General features: G+C 41.8%; 1 protein-coding gene across 1 annotated transcript in view; it reads left to right on the top strand.

The window, feature by feature from the left end:
- tomm70a (translocase of outer mitochondrial membrane 70 homolog A) overlaps positions 1-22,879 on the top strand; it is a 34,226-nt gene extending 11,347 nt beyond the window's left edge. The window contains exons 3-12 of the mRNA XM_084307320.1: positions 2,611-2,737; positions 3,842-3,951; positions 4,055-4,203; positions 7,959-8,166; positions 15,863-15,997; positions 16,439-16,546; positions 16,986-17,102; positions 20,222-20,319; positions 20,532-20,654; positions 20,754-22,879. Coding sequence (XP_084163446.1) covers positions 2,611-2,737; positions 3,842-3,951; positions 4,055-4,203; positions 7,959-8,166; positions 15,863-15,997; positions 16,439-16,546; positions 16,986-17,102; positions 20,222-20,319; positions 20,532-20,654; positions 20,754-20,907 — 1,329 coding nt within the window. The 3' untranslated portion in view covers positions 20,908-22,879. The remainder of the gene's footprint in view (positions 1-2,610; positions 2,738-3,841; positions 3,952-4,054; positions 4,204-7,958; positions 8,167-15,862; positions 15,998-16,438; positions 16,547-16,985; positions 17,103-20,221; positions 20,320-20,531; positions 20,655-20,753) is intronic.
- The last annotated feature ends 1,940 nt before the right edge of the window (positions 22,880-24,819 follow it).

The raw sequence follows: 24,819 nt of genomic DNA, 5'->3' as shown, positions 1-24,819 counted from the left end.
TTACTTGAAATATTTTCACTGTGCTCCTAAATATTTTTGGGTGCTCCTAAATTTCTTTGTGTGCTCCAATATTTCTTCATTTAGGAGCACATGTGCTCCTTGGGAAAAAGGTTAGCGTAGAGCCCTGCATGTATACAGAAGTGCAAAAGAAGTATTATTAGCAGTGAAGTGCAGTAGGCCATGTTTTTGGCTATATTTATATGTAAATTGTTCCTGTTAATTAATAATTTTTAATAGACCGGTCTATCTCTCTCTCTTGTTAGACGGGTCTATCCTACATTACGAGCAACCAATGAGTCTATCTGACGGCCACGGATAATAAACGATAGATTTATATGGAATTCGTTAAACGCATCCGTTGTCTTACTTATTATTAAACATATTATTTATTTTTCCCAAATGAAGGTTGAAAGTCTGTCTCCGTCACAAGCGTAATGTAGGATAGACCGGTCTATCCTATATACGTGCAACCAATGAGTCTATCGTGAGAGAGAGATAGACCGGTCTATCTCTCTCTCTTGATAGACCGGTCTATCCTACATTACGAGCAACCAATGAGTCTATCTGACGGCCACGGATAATAAACTATAGATTTAGATTCAATGTCAACGCCTTTTAAATATAATCAAAACGTTCCCGCATTTCTGTCCGCTTTATCGTTTTATGACAGACATCTGAGAGTGTATGCGCCAATAATAACGAGTTGAGTTTTAACAAAGACCAGGTAGGATGTGCTTCATCTAGCTATTCAGCCGAATGCATGAATGCTGAGTCTGGCATCAGTTTGCTTACATCAAACGCAATGAATGGTTTTGTTACACACACAGTATTATTAATTTGCTCAAATGTGGCCTCACACGGTGCCAACTGCATGGTCTCGCCATCTCAAACATGACAGAGCATACATATGCAGCAGCATCCCCCTGTTTGGTTGCTCAATGCTGTAAAATATTACATAAATGTTTTTTATGAATGATATTTGAGGAGCCTAATAACAGGGATTTTCATTCATCTTTTTTGCATTTGTGCCCGTTTTACAAGGAACGTATAAAAGTGTTATGCTCCCTGCTGTTTTACAGAGGCTGTCAGTGGACCCCGTCAGTAGCACTGATGATGGGAGCTAACGTTACGCATCCCGTGCTCGCAATCCAACTCGCAATAATGAATTGAAGCTACGACTGACAGTGATACTGCACATATTTGACGTGGGGAAAATAACGTATTCCATGCTGGGTAGGCTGATAGAGTGTATGGATGTGCGTTCACGCAAGGGGGAGTCGGATTCTGGCAGGGAGTTCGAATTCGGCACAACACCGGCTAGCAGTGGTCCAAACAATTTGATGGAGAGGTTAGCTACTGTCTGACGTTAGCTACCGTTATGCATAATGTTACCTGCTACTTATCGCCGTTCCAGCATCTCAGCTCGGACATCCTTCAACGACAATATCGAGACCTCCAGGACATCTCTCTCAAGACGCAACATTTTATAAGTTGGACTCCTCGTTATGCAGTTGTCGATTATGAGATGCTCTAGGTTAGCCATGTGTTCATCTTGGCAGCACACGCTTTCAACTTCAGTTTCCATCGGGATACAATATCCGCAGTGGCACCAGGCAGTATTCCCAACGCGGCCATCATCATCTTCAGGCAAGTTTTGCGCACCACTTTCTCCATCGTCGTCCGGCTCGACAGGAGGAGCACGTCTCACTGCTGTCGTTCTAACTGGCTCAAAGGCATAGGCCACTGGGTTTCTGATACTCTGTGGGTCTGTCCACCTCGTCAACTTTCCAGATCCATTCTAGCTACAGCCTCTAGGTCCATGGATACAGGTCTGAGGTGGGAGGCTCCGGGCGAAACCATCTCCGTGACGTCAGGATTTAACGTGAACAAAATGGCGGCGCACTGGTTGATAAATGCTACACGAAGGGACATAACAAATCGTTTATTCTTAGAAATGGCTTATTTTTATAACGTGATTTTTTCCGGTGGTTTATCTAAATACTAATTTGATGCTATGACTATGTTTATATCGCTATGCAACATCTCCCCTTTAATGTGGCCAATGGCCATACAGATTCGGTCTACTGTGAGGGAGTTTCATTCACCAGTGTAGCAGCTGTGCAGAAATATCCCACAGAGAGGCTTCCCCTTCTAACCAACGAGAGAAGCTCAAAGAGAACTTCATTGGAATAAGCACTATTAGGTGGTTGAATGTATGTGGTCCTCATTCAACACAGTCCAGCAATGAGGACCATGTAGACTAACCACTACATTTCACGCTTATTCAAACGAAATTCCCTTTGAGCTGCTCTGATTGGTTAGATGGGGGAGCTTCTGTGAAGCTGTGGCATTTTTGAATGGGATATCTCTGCGCTGCTGCTACTCTGATGAATGAAACTCACTCACGGTAGACTGTGAGTCAGGGTGTCCATGTTTAGATATGTTTTGCAAAATTCAATTAAAAGAAAATCTAGGGCTGACCCGAATGCTTCAATTGCTGTGTCAAAATCATTATTCTAATGCTTCGCTTTCTTTGTTTTTCAATGATAATTTCTACTGAAGCTTCGAAGCCCAAAAACATTGTAGCTTTAACTAGAAGTGTCTTCTCAGATGAAATGGACAGAGGTGGTGCACGACTGCTGTCAGGCCGTGGAGATGAACCCACGCTACATTAAGGCTCTGTTCCGGAGGGCCAAGGCTCTGGAGAGACTAGACAACAAGAAGGAGTGCCTGGAAGGTGAGATTGTGATGATCTGATTAAAGCCCCAGTATTTGTATGTTCATGTCTGTCCTTCATCGTTGTCCTTTTTGTTTTTGGTCGCCTGTCTTTTTCAACATACTTAAGCCTTTTTAACTCTCCTGAACCCACCAGTGGGTCCCAGACGGTAATGCAATTACTGTAGTCGGGGCTGGACATAAGCACTGGGCCCGGTGCCCAGACAGCATGTCTACGACCTCCAGGGCCAGTTGATGAGACTTTCACTGGGCCCAGGATGCCAGTAGGATCCAAAGTTACTGAAATTTGCCATCTATTTCAGATATAAATGTTCACAGCAGCCAGGTGATATAAAAAAAGATTCAGAATTCATTGTCTGATATGCTGCAGCATTGTGTGTGTCCGGTCCAGTCTGAGCAAACTGAGCAACGTACCGTACATTAGTAATTGAGGTACTGCAGCTCTGGTGTTACATTTAGTGAATTAGCTCACTCTTTTATCCAAAGCGACTTACAAGTTCTGTACAACAGGTCAGCAGGAAGGGTACAACTCTCTCAGCTGAGTAACAATGTTCGTCAAACAGACTTCCTGTTCCTGTACAAATGATGAACGGGAGGCGGTGTGAGCTGTATCAGTGAAAGTCCAGAGTTTTGTCATCACCATGGCTACATTAGACTACATTTAGAACAAACAATTATTGGCCTACTTTGTCATGACAAATCCTAAATTAAGCATCTATGATACAATTATAATCTCTTTCCCTCACTGGAAAAAAATACATGTAACTCTCAAAATGAGAAAGCAATGTCTATTGGATTGTGGGACAGCACACAAGGCGGAATTGTGGCTTTAAGAAAAACAGAAGAAAATTGCAGTCATGGTGGTTTTGAGCACTGACTGATGGGGACCACCATCTGAGATGACTGTCTACACTGTATGTGAATTAACAAACATTGGAGAGATTTAAACCTATGATCAGAATGAGCCCTTCTCATGCATTCTCTCATTAAACATCCAGTCATTGAAATAATAGCTCAATTCAAATATTACCCATTGTTCTGGGGACCCCCGGAACCCACTTTGAGAACCAATGAACTAACATTTGTACCCCCTCTGCTCCTCTAGATGTTACTGCAGTATGTATTCTAGAGGCCTTCCAGAATCAACAGAGCATGTTGCTAGCAGACAAGGTACTGAAGCAGCTTGGAAAGGAAAAGGCCAAAGAGAAATACAAGGTACTTTCATTCTCCCGACGACAACAAGAACGCCATAGAGAGATTCTACTTTGTTCTCTTCTCGAAAACCTCATTGATTACTCCTATTATCCTCTTCCTGTAGAGCCGTGAGCCGTTGATGCCTTCTCCTCAGTTCATCAAGTCCTACTTCAGCTCCTTCACCGACGACATCGTCTCCCAGCCCTTGCAGAAGGGAGAGAAGAAGGACGAGGACAAGGACAACGAGGGCGAGGCCGCCGAGGTCACAGAGAGGTCAGGGAAAATATTAAACTATGCCCGCCCCTCTTTTTTCGATCCTCCAATCTCGTTTGTCAGTTGTGACTGGAGGATTAAGGAAAAAGGGCAGGGTTTGAGATGGGTCAATGTCGTTTCAGTGTCGAATACCCAAAGGTAAGAAGGTAGGACACACATGCAGGTCCTGTTGGCCAAAGAGACCTTTCTCAGAGTTTTTTAAGCTAGACAAGTGGTCCGTATTCGCTTCCATTTTGTGCTAAACTAGGCCAGTTTGAAGCCGGGTAGCTTTCTACTGAATGCACAGAGAGGAAATCTATCTTCTTGTCTGACTCTGGAGAAGACGGTAAGCGCATTCCCATAATGTTGGTGTGAAATTGAGATTGGTCAACTTTGTCCCAAATATCTGTATGTGTGTGCCATCCTACCTTTTTCACTGGTAACGTTAACTTTGGAACTGTCTTTGGTCTGGTACCACAAACAAACACTGGGGAAGCCACGTCCTTTCTCAGATCTAGTTAAACAGTGTGTACCATTGTGTTGATGGATTTATAATAGATTTATCTCTTCGTCTGTGTGTTGCATTATTACCACCAGTGAGGTTGGTGTTATGCTAAGTACTGTACTTTGGGTGTGTTAAGTGCTCCGCACATGGCGGGCGATTTTTGTGAGGCGACCGATTTTTTAAGCGAGGCGACAGACAGAATTGTATCGCCTCCATTGTTATGAATGAGAGAACCCACACGGCAGGAGATTTTGAAGTGACGGTCGCGCAGCAATTTCTGTCGCCTGCCTAAAAATCGCCTCGATCCTATTTTTTGAGGCGACGGCAGGTGACACAGCAAGGACAATGAGGAAATAACATGACTTCTACTGGTGTATCATTTGTACACCATTAATTTATCAATACATTCATTGATCAATAACCTACGTATTATTACCATGCTACTTATGTTTATTATTATTAACAGGAACAATTTAAATAAATAACGTTAGTTGGAGAAGCTATAGTGGCCGCTTGTCATTAACTAATAAATGAACAATGCGCCACGATGCACCTACTAGTGTTTTTATACTCGGGTAACAAAAGAAGTTGTGGGTGTTGACTGAGTTTAATGTCCAGGCTGCAGCTGATGTAGTTTATAAGGTTTATTGTCCAAAGAAAATTATGGTTGAGAACAGAACAGTTTGCGTCTTCAGTGAAAAAACATCCTCTCAGCAGGTGCATAACATTACTTGTCCAATCGGTGGTAATGAACGTATTGTAGCGATCAGTCATGCAGTAATGTCAGGAAGAATGAGGAGAGGTTGTATTCGTATATATGGTGGTTTAATTCCAGCTCAATATGGGTTTTGCAGGTTAATATTCCCTCGTAAAGCACAACACAGCTACCTGCTAATACGCTAGCTTCACAACAAACTAACATCCGGTCCGTCCTCCTATATCTCCCTCTGGGGGGAAACAAGTAACCACACCCCCAGCTAGACAGAGCGACACATTATTATACCTGTGAACGGTCGCCTCTGGTGTGGGGGGCCAGGCGATTGTCATTGAGCGACAGATGATCGCATCGCCAAGTGACGTTGGTCGCTCGCCGTGTGCGGACCACTTTATGAGGAAATGCTCACAGCACTCTCTCTCCAGATTCAAGATTCAAGAGTTTATTCATCTGATCACATACATACCAGGGCATACAGTGAAATGCGGTTGGCCATGCCCGCTACGATTGTGCAATAAAACAATAGTAATAAAAAGATAACTAGAATAGACATGGTAAATAGACATGTTAATAAATCGCTTAAAGGCGCTGGTGGTTGTATCACAAACTACTGTATTTGCAAATCTGGTATGTCATAAATGTATAGATGTAGCAGTACTGTCTATCTGTATGTCGTGTGTGTCATATGATGAATTGAAAATGGGGGACCCTGATGTAAACAAGACTAAAGTCTTTCTCTGGTCTGCATCCCCTTAACAATTGTATGTATTGAATTGAGCTATACTGTACTGTACCCATTCTGCAATATGTTATACACTTTTCAATCAATCAATCAATCAATCCTATGTACATTCCTATACAATGTGCAGTTTTTCTTCTATGTCCCTACGCTATACTTGCTGTTGCTAACTATACTATACAACAATCACAAGTTATTTTCTTAAAGTGTCCTTTTCTTGTGTGTTTAAAGTGACCTATGGTGCGTTTGTGTGCACACGTGCAGAATGTTGTGTTGTGTATGTGTGTGTTCATGTGTGCTTGTGTGTGGAGACATCAGTGTGTATTGTTCTGCAGGTGGCTGTGGCTGCAACGCATGCAGCTATATTTGTTCTAAGGGACATGCAGGCAATGCCTTCTCATGCCACACATTTATATGCAATTACAAAGGCAATGTTTTATTGGATATGCATAGTTTTAAATCTTCTTTTTTTTAAGCATTCTTTGGGTTGAAATGATAACATTAATGTCATGTCGTGCACATATCTCGCACACTTCTGATTTAAAACTCGGGAATGCATTTTGGATCAGATGAGTTATGGCCAAATGTTGGCATTGCTCTTTTATGCGGGCAGATACAATGGCATAGCTAGCCCAAGATGGGACAGGGCGCCATTAGAATCTGAAGTTTTATCACGGTCTGTTAGAATTGATTGATGTTATTTAGCTTCTATCAGTGTGTCCCTTTGGACAGGCTCTGTGAGCTTTTGGACAGCTGGATGTTGCTTCTATCAGTGTGTCTCTATGGACGGGCTCTGTGCTTTAGGACCGCTGGATGTTGCTTCTATCAGTGTCTCTATGGACAGGCTCTGTGTGCTTTAGGACAGCTGGATGTTGCTTCTATCAGTGTGTCTCTATGGACATGCTCTGTGCTTTAGGACAGCTGGATGTTGCTTCTATCAGTGTGTCCCTTTGGACAGGCTCTGTGCTTTAGGACAGCTGGATGTTGCTTCTATCAGTGTGTCTCTGGACAGGCTCTGTGCTTTAGGACAGCTGGATGTTGCTTCTATCAGTGTGTCTCTATGGACAGGCTCTGTGCTTTAGGACAGCTCGATGTTGCTTCTATCAGTGTGTCTCTATGGACAGGCTCTGTGCTTTAGGACAGCTGGATGTTGCTTCTATCAGTGTGTCTCTGGACAGGCTCTGTGCTTTAGGACAGCTGGATGTTGCTTCTATCAGTGTGTCTCTATGGACAGGCTCTGTGCTTTAGGACAGCTGGATGTTGCTTCTATCAGTGTCCCTTTGGACAGGCTCTGTGTGCTTTAGGACCACTGGATGTTGCTTCTATCAGTGTCTCTATGGACAGGCTCTGTGCTTTAGGACAGCTGGATGTTGCTTCTATCAGTGTGTCTATGGACAGGCTCTGCTTTAGGACAGCTGGATGTTGCTTCTATCAGTGTGTCTCTATGGACACTCCAGGCTCTGTGCTTTAGGACAGCTGGATGTTGCTTCTATCAGTGTGTCTCTATGGACAGGCTCTGTGTGCTTTAGGACAGCTGGATGTTGCTTCATACAGGCTCTTGTGTGTTTTGGAACAGCTGGATGTGTCCCAGGTAACTTGTATTGGAGCCAGTAACTGCATTTTATTTTGCCACATTGTACATAGATGCTCTGTGTGTGGTGCATTTGTGCTTGTGTTTTTTTTTTTCAGGGGTTCAGGCTTTTTAGACGCAACATTTCAATGTGTGTCTAATGAAGAGTACGGTTTCTCTGCTTTTCCTCATTCCCCAATTACATCCTTCATAGAAAGTAAACACTTGTTTTTCTCCTGCCTTTTAGCTCTGGCTACCTGAAGGCCAAGCAGTATATGGAGGAGGAGAACTATGACAAGATCATCAGTGAGTGCACCAAGGAAGTGGAGTCTGGAGGCAGATACACCGCTGAGGCCCTGCTGCTGCGAGCCACCTTCTACCTGCTGATCGGCAATGCCACTGGCGCCCAGCCCGACTTGGACAGGGTCATCAACATGCAGGATGCTAATGTCAAGGTACTGTCTTGTTATACGTCATGGGGGGGGGGTTCTGTATTTCTAAAGCTGAGAACGCCTAAGCATCCTTAATTCTGTTAAGTACATTTATCTCTTCATTTAGAGCCGCTGCTAAAATGTTCATACAGCTGAATGACACAACGGCACGTGTGCCGCCCAAGCTGAACATTTTACTTTAGATTTTGGATTTTTTTATTTATTTTTTTTATCCACTTTTTCCTCCCATTTTTCTATATTTTCTCCCATCCCAATTTCGTATCATCCAATTCAACCCTCCCCTGTCACGAACGCTGTTTCTTGCCTCCCACAAGCCGGCTGCAATGTGGACTAAGTCATACATAGCACAAGTCCCCTCCGGTACTTGAGGTAACAGCAGTCGCATATTTTCACCTGCGCAGCTCGATCTCTCAGTGGCGAGGAGTCACGCTGCCCCCGACACTTCCTGATTCTACTGCGCAGGCGCACCAACCGACCTGTAGGAGTCGCTGTCCACAACGCCCGATCCCCACCCATCAGTTTCCCACCCCCTAATACGGCCAATGTGTATTAGTATGAACGACCAGCTAAACTGAAAGCAATGTGGAGCGCTGGGCTCGAACAGGCGAGCCCAGCGTCTCCGCATTTGTGGCGAGTGCCTTGCCCACTACGCCACGTAACCGCCCCTAGATTTTGGAAATTTTTATGACTAAATTACTATAATGTTACAGCTGAATATGTAATTGTACAACTATCCTTTACTACATGATGCTCTTGTTATCAATAATGTAGTGATGTTGGAGTGTGCAATGCTGCCACTCCGCCCCGGAGGAGGGTTGTCCAATGTTGCCCAAGGTTGTCCAAGTTTGCCCGCCATGCAACGACCCTGGAAGCAGTTTAGGGTTTCAGGGCCTTGTTCAGAGCCAGTCAAAAAACTGTTCTGCTTTCATAAGTAAAGATAACAACACACAGTCAGTCTGCAGTGGTGTAGACATGATAACCAGAGTATACATAACACACACTACTACACATTAACAAGAGACATGAAAAGTCAACCAGTGTCCCGAAAGAGACTTTTATGCACACCTTTTCTTCCAGATGGACAGCTGGAAGACCCATGGTGACAGTAACTCAGGGCTTTCCCCAGGATGTTCAAACAAGATAGTGCTGAGTCGCCACTAGGGGGTGGTCTCCGTCTAGGAGGCAAAAGAAATTGCAATAAAGAGAGCCATTTTCTGTAATTTCCTGCAACATAATTTGGGTGTGGTGTGGGGGACGGGGGTTGGGGTGTTTATGTCAATATTTCTGTAAAGGTGCAAATAAACAGATTCATAAAAGAAAGAAATATATCATTTCAATAGAATAGCAAACACAAGGGTAATGCCCAAATAAGTTATTTATTTAAGTACTGTTGTGAAGGATCAGATTAAACCGAATATATATATTTATTTATGGATATATATTTAATAGTATTTGTATATCGTTTGATATCCCTTGTATATTCCTTGTACATATACACTGAATATCCCTTTATTCTACTACAGCCCATAATAGTTCATTCTCTTATTGGACAAAAGGACCAGGCGCCAGGGACAAGCCCCTGGCGTTCAAGTTCAAAGGTACCGACGAGACATGCCTTTACTAGCCTCAGCTCCGCGCAGGAATACGGCTACCGAAAGCAGAGCGGCACTACTTGTCCACCGTGCATATAAATATGGCGCAAGAAATGTAGAATTCCTCTTAGTCCTTTACCCTTCTACCCAACTAAGTAACAAGACGTGAAGCCTCACCCCACGATACCGCGTGCGGTGTAGTACGGCCTGTTTGGCCTTAGAATAGCAGTGAGACCTCGTGCGAATTAATAGCTGAATTGCCAGAGTTTGGCACCGTATTTCTATTAAGTAATAATAGTCTATGTATGGTGCATCGTTCGGTTAGAGTTCTAAAGTGAGCAGCACCCCCATCGTTTCCTCGCGTTATCTAGAGTCTTAACCAGGCTGGGCAGACCACGCGTGGTGCTTTCATCCGAGGAGTTCTGGGCGAGGATGAGTGGACCTGCACATTGGATTACCTACCCCGACGACTGCTGAGCCCTATACGGCATGGAATATCTATTTGCTTTGGTGCTTTGATTTGTGGAGCGGATAATCGCCAACACCGGTGAGTGTTGGATTTACCCCGAGAGGAGCCAAGGTGAGACGGCGCTCAGACCAGACTGAGGTCGCCTCGCTTCTTCTTCGTTGTGGACCGACAGCGACAGCTACAGCTATCGTCTACAAGAGAGCCCAAGTGTATTCATCTGTGGATCAAGGTTCCACGGGCACTGTTTTCTGTACCTGAATTCTCCCTGGAAATCGTTGACCAGACGGGATACAGCCGACGGCTCTCCTACCCCCCCTACTGGCTTACAACCGGCGGGACCCCTTCAGTATATTATCCAGCTATAATCATTAAGTGACCATCGCTATAATCCCCTAAGAGCCAGGTTGTATACTTGCTTCCTGTGTAACCAGAGATTGGACATTCAGTGTTGATTTGCCTACGAGTACTCATTTGCCTTACAAGAGCATTCAATTCAAATCATAAATGTAATAAGTAACTATTATATGTACCTTTTGCTATATATTAAATATTTGACTATTACCTTTGTGTGGACCTGATTTCATATGTGGGAAAGTGTTCATCATACTTAGATATCGTGTACTGTATGGCCAGTAATTAAAGTACATAAAGCGGTAGTGGTTTAATGATACCATACTTATCAATACAGTCAGGGAATTGTACCCCTCAGTTACAAGTACAGTGTATAAGGTTGCACAATAGTTCAACATTGAACACGAAAACACACACACACACATACAGTGGAACAGAGGGGGCTGAGCCAGTGCGTATTGGACAATGTTTTTAAACTCGAAAGGCAACTGAGGTTTCCCTCATTTACAGTCATGTCGAGTGTACATACAGAGATAAGCAAAAAAAGCATATAAAATCACTTGGGAGTCATTGAGGGAGAACCAAATTTGTAATGGTGTACAAAGCATTACTATACATGTAACCGGACACAGACGATCAATTTAAAACAATCAATCAATACATAGTCAGAATTTTTTTTCATAGTAATAAAGTTAATAAGCAATAGCAATTAGCAGAAACAATTTCATGTTGATGGTGGACGATTATTGATTAACACATTGACCGCCAAAATCGCTTTACAGCGTTATTGGCCGCCATTTTCGCCATGGCATTCATAATTATATACGCTGCAGCTGGACCCTATAGGTGACGGCAACGACGGCTCAATACCGCCGCCTGGTGGATGGTCGGGCGAGTTACACTCGCTTACAGGATATGGCTGATGTGCGTCGATTAAACTCATCCGGCCGTCAGATATCGTTGCATGACTCCCGACAGACACAATGTACATAATGGATCGCTTTCTAAACGTAATAATTGATATGATTTCGGTGTTTATTGCGACATACAAACCGGAAATGGACCTAGGCGATCGGCGTCATATACCTGGGATCTTTCACCGCCAGTCTCTTTGACCCACGGTAAGAGGAATATAACGTTATTTTCAACCCAATTGTGAGTTTCCTTGTGAGCAAACCGATCTGATTAATATATCACCCAACCTACATAAAGCATTTACTGATGATCGGGGAATTATAAACGACCCCCCCCCCTTTCCTCCACGCATGATGAAGCATAACGTATACCGATCATATACAGTTGAATTTTTTAATATAGCGTGTATAGGGAAGAAACGCCAATCGATAATCTATATATGCGTTTAGGCCTATAACTCACGTTCTAGGAATTACTGCAGAAAACGATAAAAACATACTTATATTCTAGAAGGTATTTTTGTATGAATGAAAAAGTATAACGTTCCCACATCCTGAACGATAGATAATCAATGTTGAATGGGCCATAGTAATGTCAATATAGCAATACAATTAAAAAGGTTATAGCCCTGCAAAGAAGGTGAGCCACTCCATAGACTTATAGTGCTGGCAGACTGGGTACAATGATGGGTACAATGGCTGGCAAGGAATGTGTTAAATAAGTGCTTAGTTCTAGGTCACGTTGTAATAGATTCCATGATTCCGCTGCACTAATACAGATGGCTGTCTTGCCTAAATTAGTTCTAGCTCAGGGAACCTAAAGAACTAGACAATCACTGGAGTGTATTATGTGTGTGTTATGCATCTTCCAGAGTAGCATAGGTGAGAGAAGGTGGAAAATTACCAAGCAGGAATTTATAAATAAACAAATAAAAAATCATAACAATGAGACAAGTAGGGGCAAAGGGCAGGATAACCAATTAATTAAAACACGTACAACTTGATTGACAAAGGTTGGAGATCAAGGTTTTAAACTCTGGAACAGAGGGGAGAATCTCTTAAGGACGGTTGGAGTTCATTCCATGAGCTAGGGGCACATAGCGAAATGCAGATTTACCCTGTTCTGAGCAAACTCGTCGCAGATGTATCGTTGAAATCAGGTTACCTCGCCTGATTATTTAAACCACGCCCGCATGGCTTGGATCGTCCCAGAAAAAAAACTATGCCATTCCCAGTGGAGTGCAATACTAGCCGGAAGGCGTAGGGGGCAGTATTTGCCCTTTTGCGAGCTCAGACCCATTCCCAACGATAACATCAGGCTGGATGGATGAAAATGAATGGATATCGCTAATAAAAGAAATAACAATTAAAACCCGACTATACTCGTGATTGGCGCTGAACGGTCGGCGAGTTAACCCGACTATCATCGGGTCTGGCGTCCAATGAGTTAAGGACTAGCCAGTCACTAGAACGGGTTCCATAGGTTCCAACATTCCATTCCAATAATGATGTGGTATATGAGAGTAGCTGTAAGAGCCTTAAAAATGAACAAATACCAGTGTTTGTTGCGTTTGTGTTCTCGTAAAGGACACAGTGATGAGTGTCATATCTATCATTAGTGATGAATCTGAGGGGAGAGTGATTGACAGTCCAAGGATTTAAGGGTTGATTGTCCAAGACTGATAAGAAAACTATGAAATGGCGCTGCGCCCCTATACAATTGTTTAGGGAAAGTAAGTAAGTCAAACTTGATTTGTATAGCGCCCTTCTCAGCACGAGTGCACAGAGTGCTTCACAGCATATTTTAAACATCAGTAGAAAATACAAGAGATAATACATGTGGGGAAAAAACATGCGCAGTAGAATCAAGAAGCGACGGGGGCGGGGCCCCTCCAAAGCCCAGACCCCCGACGCTGAAAGATCGAGCCGCGCAGATGAAAAGATGCGACTGCTGTTACCTCGAGTATCGGAGGGGACTCGTGCTATGTATGACTTAGTCCACATTGCATCCGGCTTGTGGGAGGCAAGAAACAACGTTCAAAGACAGGGGAGGGTTGAATTGGACGATATGAAAAATTGGGATAGGAGAAAAATAGAAAATGGGAGAAAAAGTGGACCAAAGAAAAAACAGACATGAACGGAGAGAAAACGGATATGAGTGTTTAAAAGGCCCGACTGTAGAAGTGGGTTTTTAGCTGCCTTTTACATTCTCTGCCACACTTATATCCATCGCTGTTTGATCTCTGCCAGTACTGCAAGTCTATGGAGATGTTCACCTTCTTTGCAGGGCTATAACTTTTCAAATTGTATTGCTAAATTGACATTACTATGGCCCATTCAACATCGATTACCTATCATTCAGGATGTAGGAACGTTTTACTTTTTCATTCATACGAAAATACCGTCTAGACCATAGGTGTCAAACTCACGGCCCGCGGGCCAAATGCGGCCCGCCATGTCATTTGATGTGGCCCCCCAAGAGCTCAGGTAAAAAAAATAATAATAATTTTACATTAATATTGGGTTAAAAAATAGCAGTGTTAAAATAATTGTGGGTTAATGCGTTAATAAAGCTTTAACTTTGACAGCCTTAGTTATTACACATTCTTACACATACATGTATGTTGAACATCTGAGGTATTGATGAAGTAACAAAGGAAAAAAGCCAAAAGCACTTACTCCTCAGACATTCTTTGACAATTTTACAGCCCAAAATACAAAAAAGATCCAGGCGGAATAGGTAACAAAGGGTTGAAGAAATATTGTCTGAACTGTCAGATGCAAACTGGCTGTGTGACATAACCGAGCATCTCGCTCAATTGAATAAGAAGCTGTAGGGACGCAAACAAGTCCCACCCAAAACTTGACCAATATAGTTGTGAACTGAGACAACCCTTATTTTGTTATTCTTGAGTACAGTTACAGTTGTGTGTTCATGCAGACACATAATAGCAATTTCATTACGAATTGAAAATGGGGGACCCTGATGTAAACAAGTCGAAAGTCTTTCTCTGGTCTGCATCCCCTTAACAATTGTGTGTATTGAGCTGTACTGTACTGTACCCATTCTGCAATCTGTTAATTAAAGTTAATTAAACTATCTTCCATTAGTTGGATGTATGGCCTCTGCAAGGTTGTGTGCAGCCATTTGTTTTTGTAACATCTGCTACATCTGTCCCACGTGTTCTTTGCAGCTCACAGTTGTTAGTTCTGCCCCTCTTGACTGTGACAAAAAGGTTTTGAACAAACTTAATGTCATAGCTTGTATTTGATGATATTCTTCTGTTATTTACTTGAATGGTTTGATCATTGATTGATGGAGTAATATGGGGTTCTGATAAACTAAAATTATTTGTTAAAATAACATAAGCTAACATATATTTTTACATTTATGCAAATGCATATGCAATATGTATAACTTGAATAAGTAATAAATACAGAAACAACATGTTTAACAATATGTAAATGTGTAGCTACATTTATTTTACATTACATTAACATTTATACGGTCTTTGGCCCTTTGAGGGCAACCATAATGCTGATGTGGCCCTCTGTGAAAATGAGTTTGACACCCCTGGTCTAGAGTATAAATATGTTTTTATCGTTTTCTGCAGTATTTCCCAGAACGTGAGATATAGGCACAAATGCATATATTAGATCATCAAATGCAGTTTGATACCGATCGACGCTATATTAAAAATTTCAACTGTACATGGTCCTAAGGGTTATGACTGATCATGCGTGGGTGAACGGGGGGGGGGGGGGGGGTCGTTTATAATTCCGTGATAGTCGTTAGATGCTTCATGTAGTATGGGTGATATATTGATCAGAGCAGTTTGTATCGAAAATGATAAACAAAAACGCTGAAACTCACGTCAGTCTCCTCGTACCGTTGGGCGATGAGAGTGGAGCAAACAGATCCCAGTTATGTGGTGGGGATCTAGGCGATCCTTTTCCGGTTTGTATATTACTAATACACGCCCAAATCATGTAGATTATTGAGTTATGGCAAAGATACATATCCACGGTGTGTGTATTGAGTCCCGCGACGATAAACAAGTGGCCGGACGGAATTAGGGGACGGACCGAGCTGCAACGGGCATTTCCGGTTTGGCATCTCGCCGATCAGCCACCAGGTGGCAGTATTGAAGCGTTGCAGAGTTGTGCTGAGTTCCGCAGCATCTGACAAGGCTCTGTGAGTGAAATATGAATACCATGGCGAAAATATGAAATTATGATCAGAATCACGTCGTACGCCGTTATTGGCAGAATTCGCATGAACTTGAAACCCGTTGTACGACGTTTTTGGCGGGGAAAGGGTTAAAGATGAGCTCTGAGGGAGCGGCCCTGTAACTGTACTCTTGTTCCTACAGCTCCGAGCCAACGCCTTGATCAAGCGTGGCAGCATGTACATGCAACAGCAGCAGCCTATGCTCTCTACACAAGATTTCAACATGGCAGCTGAGATTGACACACGCAACGCAGACGTGTACCACCACAGGGGGCAGGTAGGACCGCTGTTGCTGTTACTTTGCTCATACAGTAACATCTGTTTCCGTCATTGGTGTGTGAGGGAGACTGATTGACTTTCTGTCAGCGAGTGAATGCCATGCTTGTAATTGTTTGAATTGACTTGGGATGTGTGACATTATACAACATGCTATTATACAACATGATTATGAGATGTAAACACACACAGGGTTTGCGATATCTCCAGTCAAATCTAATTGATTTGTTAAGTCAATTCAAACAGTTTGATGCAAAGGGCTTCACAGGTACAAATAAATAGGGGAACAACAAGCCAATAGTAAACATGTCGTATTTGCTATATCAGCGGTATCTCATAAATGTTGTAATATTTGTGTGTGCGTGTACACATGCATGTTGTGCCTGGGTGACAGACACAGGGCGGCATTATTGTAGCGATGTTGTGCTGTGTTTTCTCTCAGCTGAAGATCCTGTTGGACCAAGTGGATGAGGCAGTCGGAGACTTTGATGAGTGCATATTACTCAGACCTGACTCTGCCCTTGCTCAGGCACAGAAGTGCTTCGCCCTTGTAAGTGTGCACCTTTTTAATATTATCAGCTGTGAAAAATAACCGCAAGTGTAAAATGTCCAGGGTTTTGGGATTATGCGTTGCATTTTTCAGTTTTTATTGCTCTAACCAACATGGTAGTAACTGAACCCTTACACTGAATAACTATATAACTTGCAATGTTCTGGGATAGTCCATGTATTTGCAGTTGTGAAGTCAATCCAAATGACTTGGAGTGTGAAATGTGATTTATCAAAAGAAAGTACTCAACCTTGACTGTCTTAAGTATGAATGAACAAAACACTCTAATATTAATATAATAATTAATATACCATCTTTAGATAATAAAGTTTGGATACATTGTTCCTCTGAAAAATGTAAAATGGAGTTATATGGTTCTTCATCCGAGGTACTTGGTTATTAACACTTGTATTTCTTGTGTTACTCTCGTGGTCCTCAGTACAGACAGGCATACACTGGCAACAACCCATCCCAGGTCCAGACAGCCATGGATGGCTTTGAAGACGTCATTAGGAGGTTCCCAAAGTGTGCTGAGGGTTATGCTCTTTATGCTCAGGTACACATTATTAGAAAAATACTCATTCAGAAATTGTTGGTGTGTAGCAGCACCAGCACAAAATTCAATGGCCACTTAACACATTGACCGCCGGGCATTGTGCCCATCTCATACCCCTCTCTGCCACCGTTAAAAGCCTATGGAGATGTTTACCTTCTTTGCAGGGCTATAACTTTTTAAATTGTATTGCTATATTTGATTTGATTTAATTAAGGATCCCCATTAGCTGGTGCGATAGCAACCAGCTAGTCTTCCTGGGGTCCACACACAAAAAAACATACAAAAACAATCACTATTGCAAAAACAAAATTATTAAAAGTCAGTACACACTAGTGTTGTCAAAAATATCGAAGTATCGATACATATCGATAACGAATATTTAAAACGGCTTCGATACTCATTTCCCGAAATACCGATACTGCAGGTATCGGTACCAGCTGGCGAGTGTTCTACCGCAAGTTGTTGACACGCTGTTCAGAGCACGCTTGCCCCTCCGCCTCCTCCGAGTCCAGCCCTCCCCCTCACAGAGCCGTCTTCAGTTTGTAAACAAACATTTTAGCTGAAGATGGCAAATGCAGAGCCTCCGCAACTTGTGCTTGTGGATAAAGAAAACAGCAGAAGTGCTGTTTGGAGGTACTTCGGGTTTGAAGTAAACAACGAAGGACAAGCTAAAAATGCCCCAATGCTATTTGCAAGCGGTGTTACAGAGCAGTGCCAACGAGGATCTCCATAAAGAAATGAAAGAGGTTCGTGACAGCTGCTCTTTCAACGTCACTGTGACTGAAGCATTAAACCATTAACTCTAGTTTAATACATGATACATTGTCTACTGATGGCACATAATATCAACAGCTGATTCGTTGTAACGTTACAGCTATCAGCTAACGTTAGCTACTGCTAGCCGTTAGCTCCGTTAGCTTAGCTGCCCACCTTTATAATTACTGCATGGAAACGGAGTAACGTTAACGTTTAAACGTTATGTCGAGGTCATACAATACTACAGTCGACATAAGGTTAACGTTACCCCGTTTCCATTAAGTGTTTAAATAGCAGCAATCTTGTTGAAAATGTAACGTTACTAAATGCTCCGAGCATAGCCTCTCTCTCGCTCTCGCTCGCTCTCTCTCGCTCTCTCTCTCTCTCTCTCACTCTCTCTCTCGCTCTCGTTATCTTTAAATAAAAATCGAAACTGTTACTAACTGTAATACAAACAGTTCAGTTTGTCAGGTACATGCAACACAGATTACAGTGTTTACATCTGTCTGCTTGAGAAAATACCATGTTCTGCATTTGCAATAAAAATGATTGAAGTGAGATGAACAGTTATTTTTAAATCTGTGATCTAAAGATAAACAAAGGGTTTTAAAAGTGTTATATTTATCTTCTCTTATAGTACCAGAGAGAAGCTGAGGAGAATCAACCAGCAACAAAAGCTAAATTTGTTTTTAAAAAAAAAAAATATATATATATATATATATATATATATTTTTTTTTTTTTTTGGTATCGAAATGCTATCGAAGTATCGATACTTTTCAAGGTATCGTATCGAAGTCGAAATTCCAGTATCGTGACAACACTAGTACACACAATGCATAATGAACCTACTGTAACAATTAACACTTTCCGTGCCACTCACGAGATAACTCGTGTTTTTTTTATAGGTGGTTGAAAGCCACTCACGAGATTTCTCAGATTTTTTTCTTTTTCTTTTTTAGCGATCTGAAATCATATTGCATCACGCGAGCCTACCCGAGTATACACGAGCTCCACCGGAGATTATATGTGGAAAAAAGCGCCCCCTATCGTCTTTCAGATGACATAAGGGATTTTGGAATGGACTCAATGAAAATGGATGGGGGAAAAAATCCGGTACTCCACATTTTCCAGTCCACTGATCCAGCCGGGGTTATCAGAGTTCATTCTGGATCCTCTGAGCCCCGCGGATCATGGAGTTCTACTGTATCGCGTTGGAACCATACACTTATCGATTTTTTCGAATGGTGATCAGGAATTGGAATATACCAGTTGGATACCATCTGATGTCAGGTAAGGACTCTATGTTATCAGTGTTAGGATAATCAGACTAATTTTGATGAAGTTATAGGCTGTTTTGTGAAATGGACTCTTTCGGTTTCACTGTAAAAGTCCGAGAGGAAATCAACGGGGCGATTATCCGTGCGCGGCCCGAATGTGCTTGCGTGCACGTATAATATTGATCATCTAGCGTTTATTTGAAAACGATTCATAAAAAGGCCGACGAATATCAACGTTGTGGAATATTCCAGTAAAGGACGATTTTCATAGAATGCTCCAGAATGGGCTGTTTTTTATCTGAAAACGGGTGCTTTTCTAAATGCTCTGAAACGGAAATGACGCGATAAAAAACAATCTGCCTTGACAGCACTGACTGGAAAATAGTCTTTGATAATGCGATGGGCAGATTAGACACATAGCCATAATTTAAAACATAGATTAGGCGATATTAACGTTAACATTGGCGCCGATGGTGGCATTCAGCGGGTAAAAAGGAAAACCCGGCGTGGCGCTCAAAGTGTTAAGATAGCTAAAATTACATTAGTGTAAAACAAAAACAAAAAATCTTCTCCTGCATATTTAAGGCTTTATAATGTTATTGTGCTTTACAATAGAGTGCTTCGGCAAGCATTTGTGAGCCAACAGCAGAATGAAGCAAAGTGAGGATGTTAATTGCTTAGAAACAGGGAACTGTTTTTATTGCCGAAGGACAAATTATTTTGTGAAAAAGTTTTTGAAATAGTTTAAAAGCAATAACATTCTGCTGTCGTCATGCTATATTGAGGTTAGTGGCACTGGATCTACAGAACTCATACGACCGTAACACACCAGGGCCAATAACCATCATATAGCACTCACTCTTATTATGCTTTTGCTTCAGTGAGCCCTTTTTTCTTTTTACCTCTGGGAAACAACAGTTGTGATTGGAGGATCAATTAAAGTGGGCGGAGCTGCGGGAAGAGACGGCACCATTACAGTTTTAGAGATTTTATTATTCTATTGGTTCTGAATAGCGTTGTATGGCCCTCTTTGATATCTGCTCAACATTTACCTTCTTTACATGGTCGTTGTATGTGCTTTTCAGGCCTTGACTGATCAGCAACAATTTGGAAAAGCAGATGAGATGTATGACAAGTGTATTGACCTGGAACCAGACAACGCTACCACATATGTCCACAAGGGGTAGGTACATTTTTCTTAGTAAATGTTGGCTGTGGCTGGTAAATTTGTCCACCAGCCACTTCATCAAGTAACCAACCACCATTTGTAGTTGTTCTCTTCTACGAAATCAGCTTGGTCAGTGAAACGTTGAAGTTGGCATTGTAACCATATCATTCCTGGTTCTTGTGTGTTTATATCAGAAATCAGTCTGTAACGGTTCAGTATGTGTCCAGTCTGTTGCAGCTCCAGTGGAAACAGGACCTCGACTTGGGTCTGGATCTCATCAGCAAGGCGATCGAAATCGACAATAAATGTGACTTTGCCTATGAAACTATGGGAACCATTGAAGTCCAGAGGTGAGTTCAACTTCTTCTTAAATAAGCTTGGCTGCCCCGAGCCACGCGTTGCTTTGTATAAGAGCTTGAAATAATACGTGGATGCTTTTCCTTTTTCAGGGGCAATCTTGACAAAGCAATCTATATGTTCAACAAGGCCATTAACCTAGCCAAATCAGAGATGGAGATGGCCCACTTGTACTCGTTGTGCGACGCCGCATACGCCCAGACGGAAGTGGCCAGGAAGTACGGCCTGAAGCCACCCACGCTGTAAGGTTTTCTTTTTGCAGATCGATCCACCAGTTCCACTGCTGAGCCTGACTGTGTTATAAAGCCGCAACTGTTGGGAGTTCTTTTGTTTTGTACAAAATATGAGAACGAGATGAGAAAAGCCACACAAAAAACAAAAAAATTATCCCTTAACATAACTCATCACATTGAAGTGGTTTGATACCTTTAGTGGAAAGATTGGTTTATATTCACAGATCAAGCCCTAGTCTGATTGAAGCCTCTGGTAGACTTAAAAATATATATATAGATTAAAGGTAAATACCAGGTCTTTACCAGCTTGGCCCTTGGGGCCCTGGCACTTGAAATTGTACCTACACCAGAGATACAAGGGAGTGTTTCTCATTTCCCTTAGGATTGTTTCTCTAAAAAATATCTTGTTAAAAAAAAGATGTATTAGCAAAAAAAGCATATGCACATGAACGGCCATGTGTTCTGCCCATTAGCAGCTTTTATGCATAAGAAAAAGAGCATTTGAGATGTGCTCGATCATTTAATTCAGCCCACTGTTGACTAATGCTTTGTGATCATTTTAAATCAACAAGAATACTGTGAGAGCTTTATCTAGTTCTAATGGACTGTTGTTCACTCTGTTTAATTTATGTTCATATTGTTCAAGTGTTTTTTTTTTTTTTTGTACAGCTGCATCAGACCATATCCTAACATACATTATCAATTGGCAAATGCAAGTTTGAAAATGTTAGTCAAATGTGTAATAATCATGTCTGTGTTTTGGTGTAATGCTGGAATTGATCACGTGTGGGATAAGGGCACACACACACACTGACTTTAAGTTGAAAGTTTAGGGGTGTTTTGTTTTTTTTATTTTGGGATTGCCTGTTTTTCCTTTTTATATATTCTGTACAGCATGTGATATTTCTCTTTATAAATAAATGTTAATACAATGCTTGTGCTGAAGTACTGGTCACAATTTGGAACATTTGGGGAAAACCCCTACATAGACTTTTGTCTTAACACCACATTGGCATAACTTTAGACATTGTAGGCAACTACTTGTTTTTTTTTTTTTTTTTTTATGCTGCCTTTAGTTTCAGATGTCATAATAAGGGAAATTATTCGCTGATTTTTTTCCCTTCTAGCTCACTAAGGATGATTTTTCCTTCCTATGATATTCAGGTGGTTCTTCAGACTCAGTTGTTTTTAAGACTTTCTCTGGGGACTCGCATTTCACAAAGAATTTCTCACAATCAAAACCCTATTTTGCGGACTGGTGTGCAGTCTACCTTTAGCCTACTTTACACTAGACCTGCACTGACCTGGAAAGGCTTTGGGGGACACAATGTAGCCAATGGCTTTGAATACCAATTTCTCAAATAATTTAGTGACTTTATTTTTACTTTATTTTTTCAACAACACTTTGGGTCTTAATCCAATCTTTGAAAACCACTGGTTTAATAACCAGTTGAAACTGAAATGTATGGTTTTGATCTCAAGTAAAGGCCACACAGACATCATTTGCCTTCACACATATTAGGATGCATATGGATTTGGGACGAATACTGGGCATCTTTATTTTGCACAAAACAACATGTTATCTATTCATGGTAATTTAACCAGTAATTCTGAAACATGTTGTGGTTGCCCCTATGACTCTCATTTATTTAGCATTAAACATTAAAGCATTAAAGTGTTGGTTAAGTGTTATGGTTGTGTGTGTGTGTGTGTGTGAGCTGAGAACCAAGACATTTGTGTTTTACCTGGTTATTCAACTCTTGAGGCTAAAAAACCACCTGACTACAGTAACTACTACATGAAATAAAAATGGGAACAAAAAAGAATCATCCTTTCAAGAAAAAAAAGTCTGACCTTTTACAGATTATGTTCATCTGTTAATGTGCTAAAAGAATAGTTGACTATTTGAGTGTTCAGAAAGACGCTCGTTATCCCAGAGATGTATGACCAAAGTAAGAGAAAATATAAATCCTAATAAAGCTATAAATTCCTGAAAAACGATCCTCTTGTGAATTTAATCATCTGCAATCTCTGTATACTCTGACCCCACTGCTTTGAACGAGTGAAATGGTCATTCAATGCTCACTGTCTACACCTCTACAACGCTGGACCCCTCCCCCTTGAATTAAGCGGTGTTGGTAAAGCTACTCTGGAAGCCTGGTTTTGCAAGCTACCAATTACTGCAATAATTATTCTGACCACTAGAAGGGAGCAAAGAGCCATTATATACAAAGCATTGCCTCTCCCAAAACCTAAGCCTTACTTTGCTGGCACAATCTAGGAAGTAAGAGATTATCTGAATTTTTGCATGGATTATCCTACTAGATTTAAACCACAATACATACAACTTTCTCTTGGGTAGTCTCTGATTGTTAAATGGTGAAAATGGCCAATAGAGAACCTTAAATACTTCACCTACAAACAAATACTGTTCTGACTGCACAATCTAATACATTTTTTTTTTTTTTTTTTTTTTTTTTTTTTTTTTTAAATGCATAGGTTTATAGAATCCGTGGATTTGGTCAAAGTTTTGTCCAAGAATCGAAAGGATGGAATAACAGACCCGCTGGTAGGCAGGGTTGATTGATTAGGACACCATGGCTCAACAAAACCCTCTGATAGCAGGTGGCTTCAGAACATCCCACTCTACTGACACATGCCTTCTCTATTTGAACGAGTCGACCACATCAAACAAGTCTTGGTCATGCTGGACCTCCAAAAGGCTTTAGACACTGTTAATCACTCCATTCTGATTGACAAGCTAAAAGCAATTGGTTTTGATAGTTTATCAGTGAGCTGGATGCAATCCTACGTGGAGGGGAGAGAACAGATGCATAGAGGTAAATGGTACCCTACCCCCCCCCCCTCCCAGTGAACTGTGGTGTTCCACAAGGAAGCATACTAGGACCGTTACTGTTCCTAATTTATGCAAATGACATGTCATCAGCTTGTGACTGCAACTTGTTCCTGTTCGTGGACGACACAGCCCTGCTGGTCTGACAAGAACAAGTTACAGGTTGAACAAACCCTCAGCTCAGAACTCGGCAGAATCTGCACCTGGCTCGCTGATAACAAACTATCATTACACATGGGTAAAACGGAGTCCATTCTCTTCGGATCAAATAACAAACTCAGCAAAACCAACTCTGTTACAGTGGGTGACTATTGTCACAAGGAAAGATGAAATTACATACCTGGGTTCCATCCTAGAGGCAAATCTTTCCTGTGACAAGATGGCATCCAATGTAATCAAAAAAGTACCGGATCTCTACCCTGAAGACGGGAGCACTCATTCAAGGGTACTACGATATGCTTGCACCTCCTGGTACCAAAGCACCTCAAAGGCACTAAAAACAAGATTACAAACATCACAAAACAAACTGGTCAGACTACTGCTTGACCTTACTCCTAGAACCCACCTCACCTCTGCCCATTTTGACAACCTAGGATGGCTTAGAGTAGACAACAGAGTACAGCAACTTGCAATCGGCCTGGTCTACAAGATACACTACACCACCAAGGTACCCATGTCGAAATACTTGCCAAAGGTCAGTGAATACCACGACCACAACACCCGAGGGAGTTCCACAAATCATGTCCAACCCAGATTCGGCTCAAACAAGGGACTAAACACGTTCTGTAATTATGCCACATGATCAATGTGGAACGCCCTACCCACAGCCGTAAAAAAAATTAATCACTACCCACCTTCAAAACCGCTCTCAAAGAGCACCTACAGGAGGCTGCAATTCGAAACTGGCCCCCGTAAATGTCTGAACCCCCCTCCCACCCACCCACCCCCCCATGTTCCCTCCCCCTCGTATGTATATATTTACTGTTAGGATCTGTTTAACAGTACTGTATATTTGCATATCTTGTATGTCACAAATGTAACAGTATCTGTATGTCATAAATGTCATGATTA

The sequence above is a fragment of the Notolepis coatsorum genome, assembly GCF_963971535.1.
Source record: "Notolepis coatsorum genome assembly, chromosome: 2".
Classification (NCBI taxonomy): Eukaryota; Metazoa; Chordata; class Actinopteri; order Aulopiformes; family Paralepididae; genus Notolepis; species Notolepis coatsorum.
Note: the sequence above shows the minus strand (reverse complement) of the source record. Positions and strands in the feature narration are given on the sequence as shown.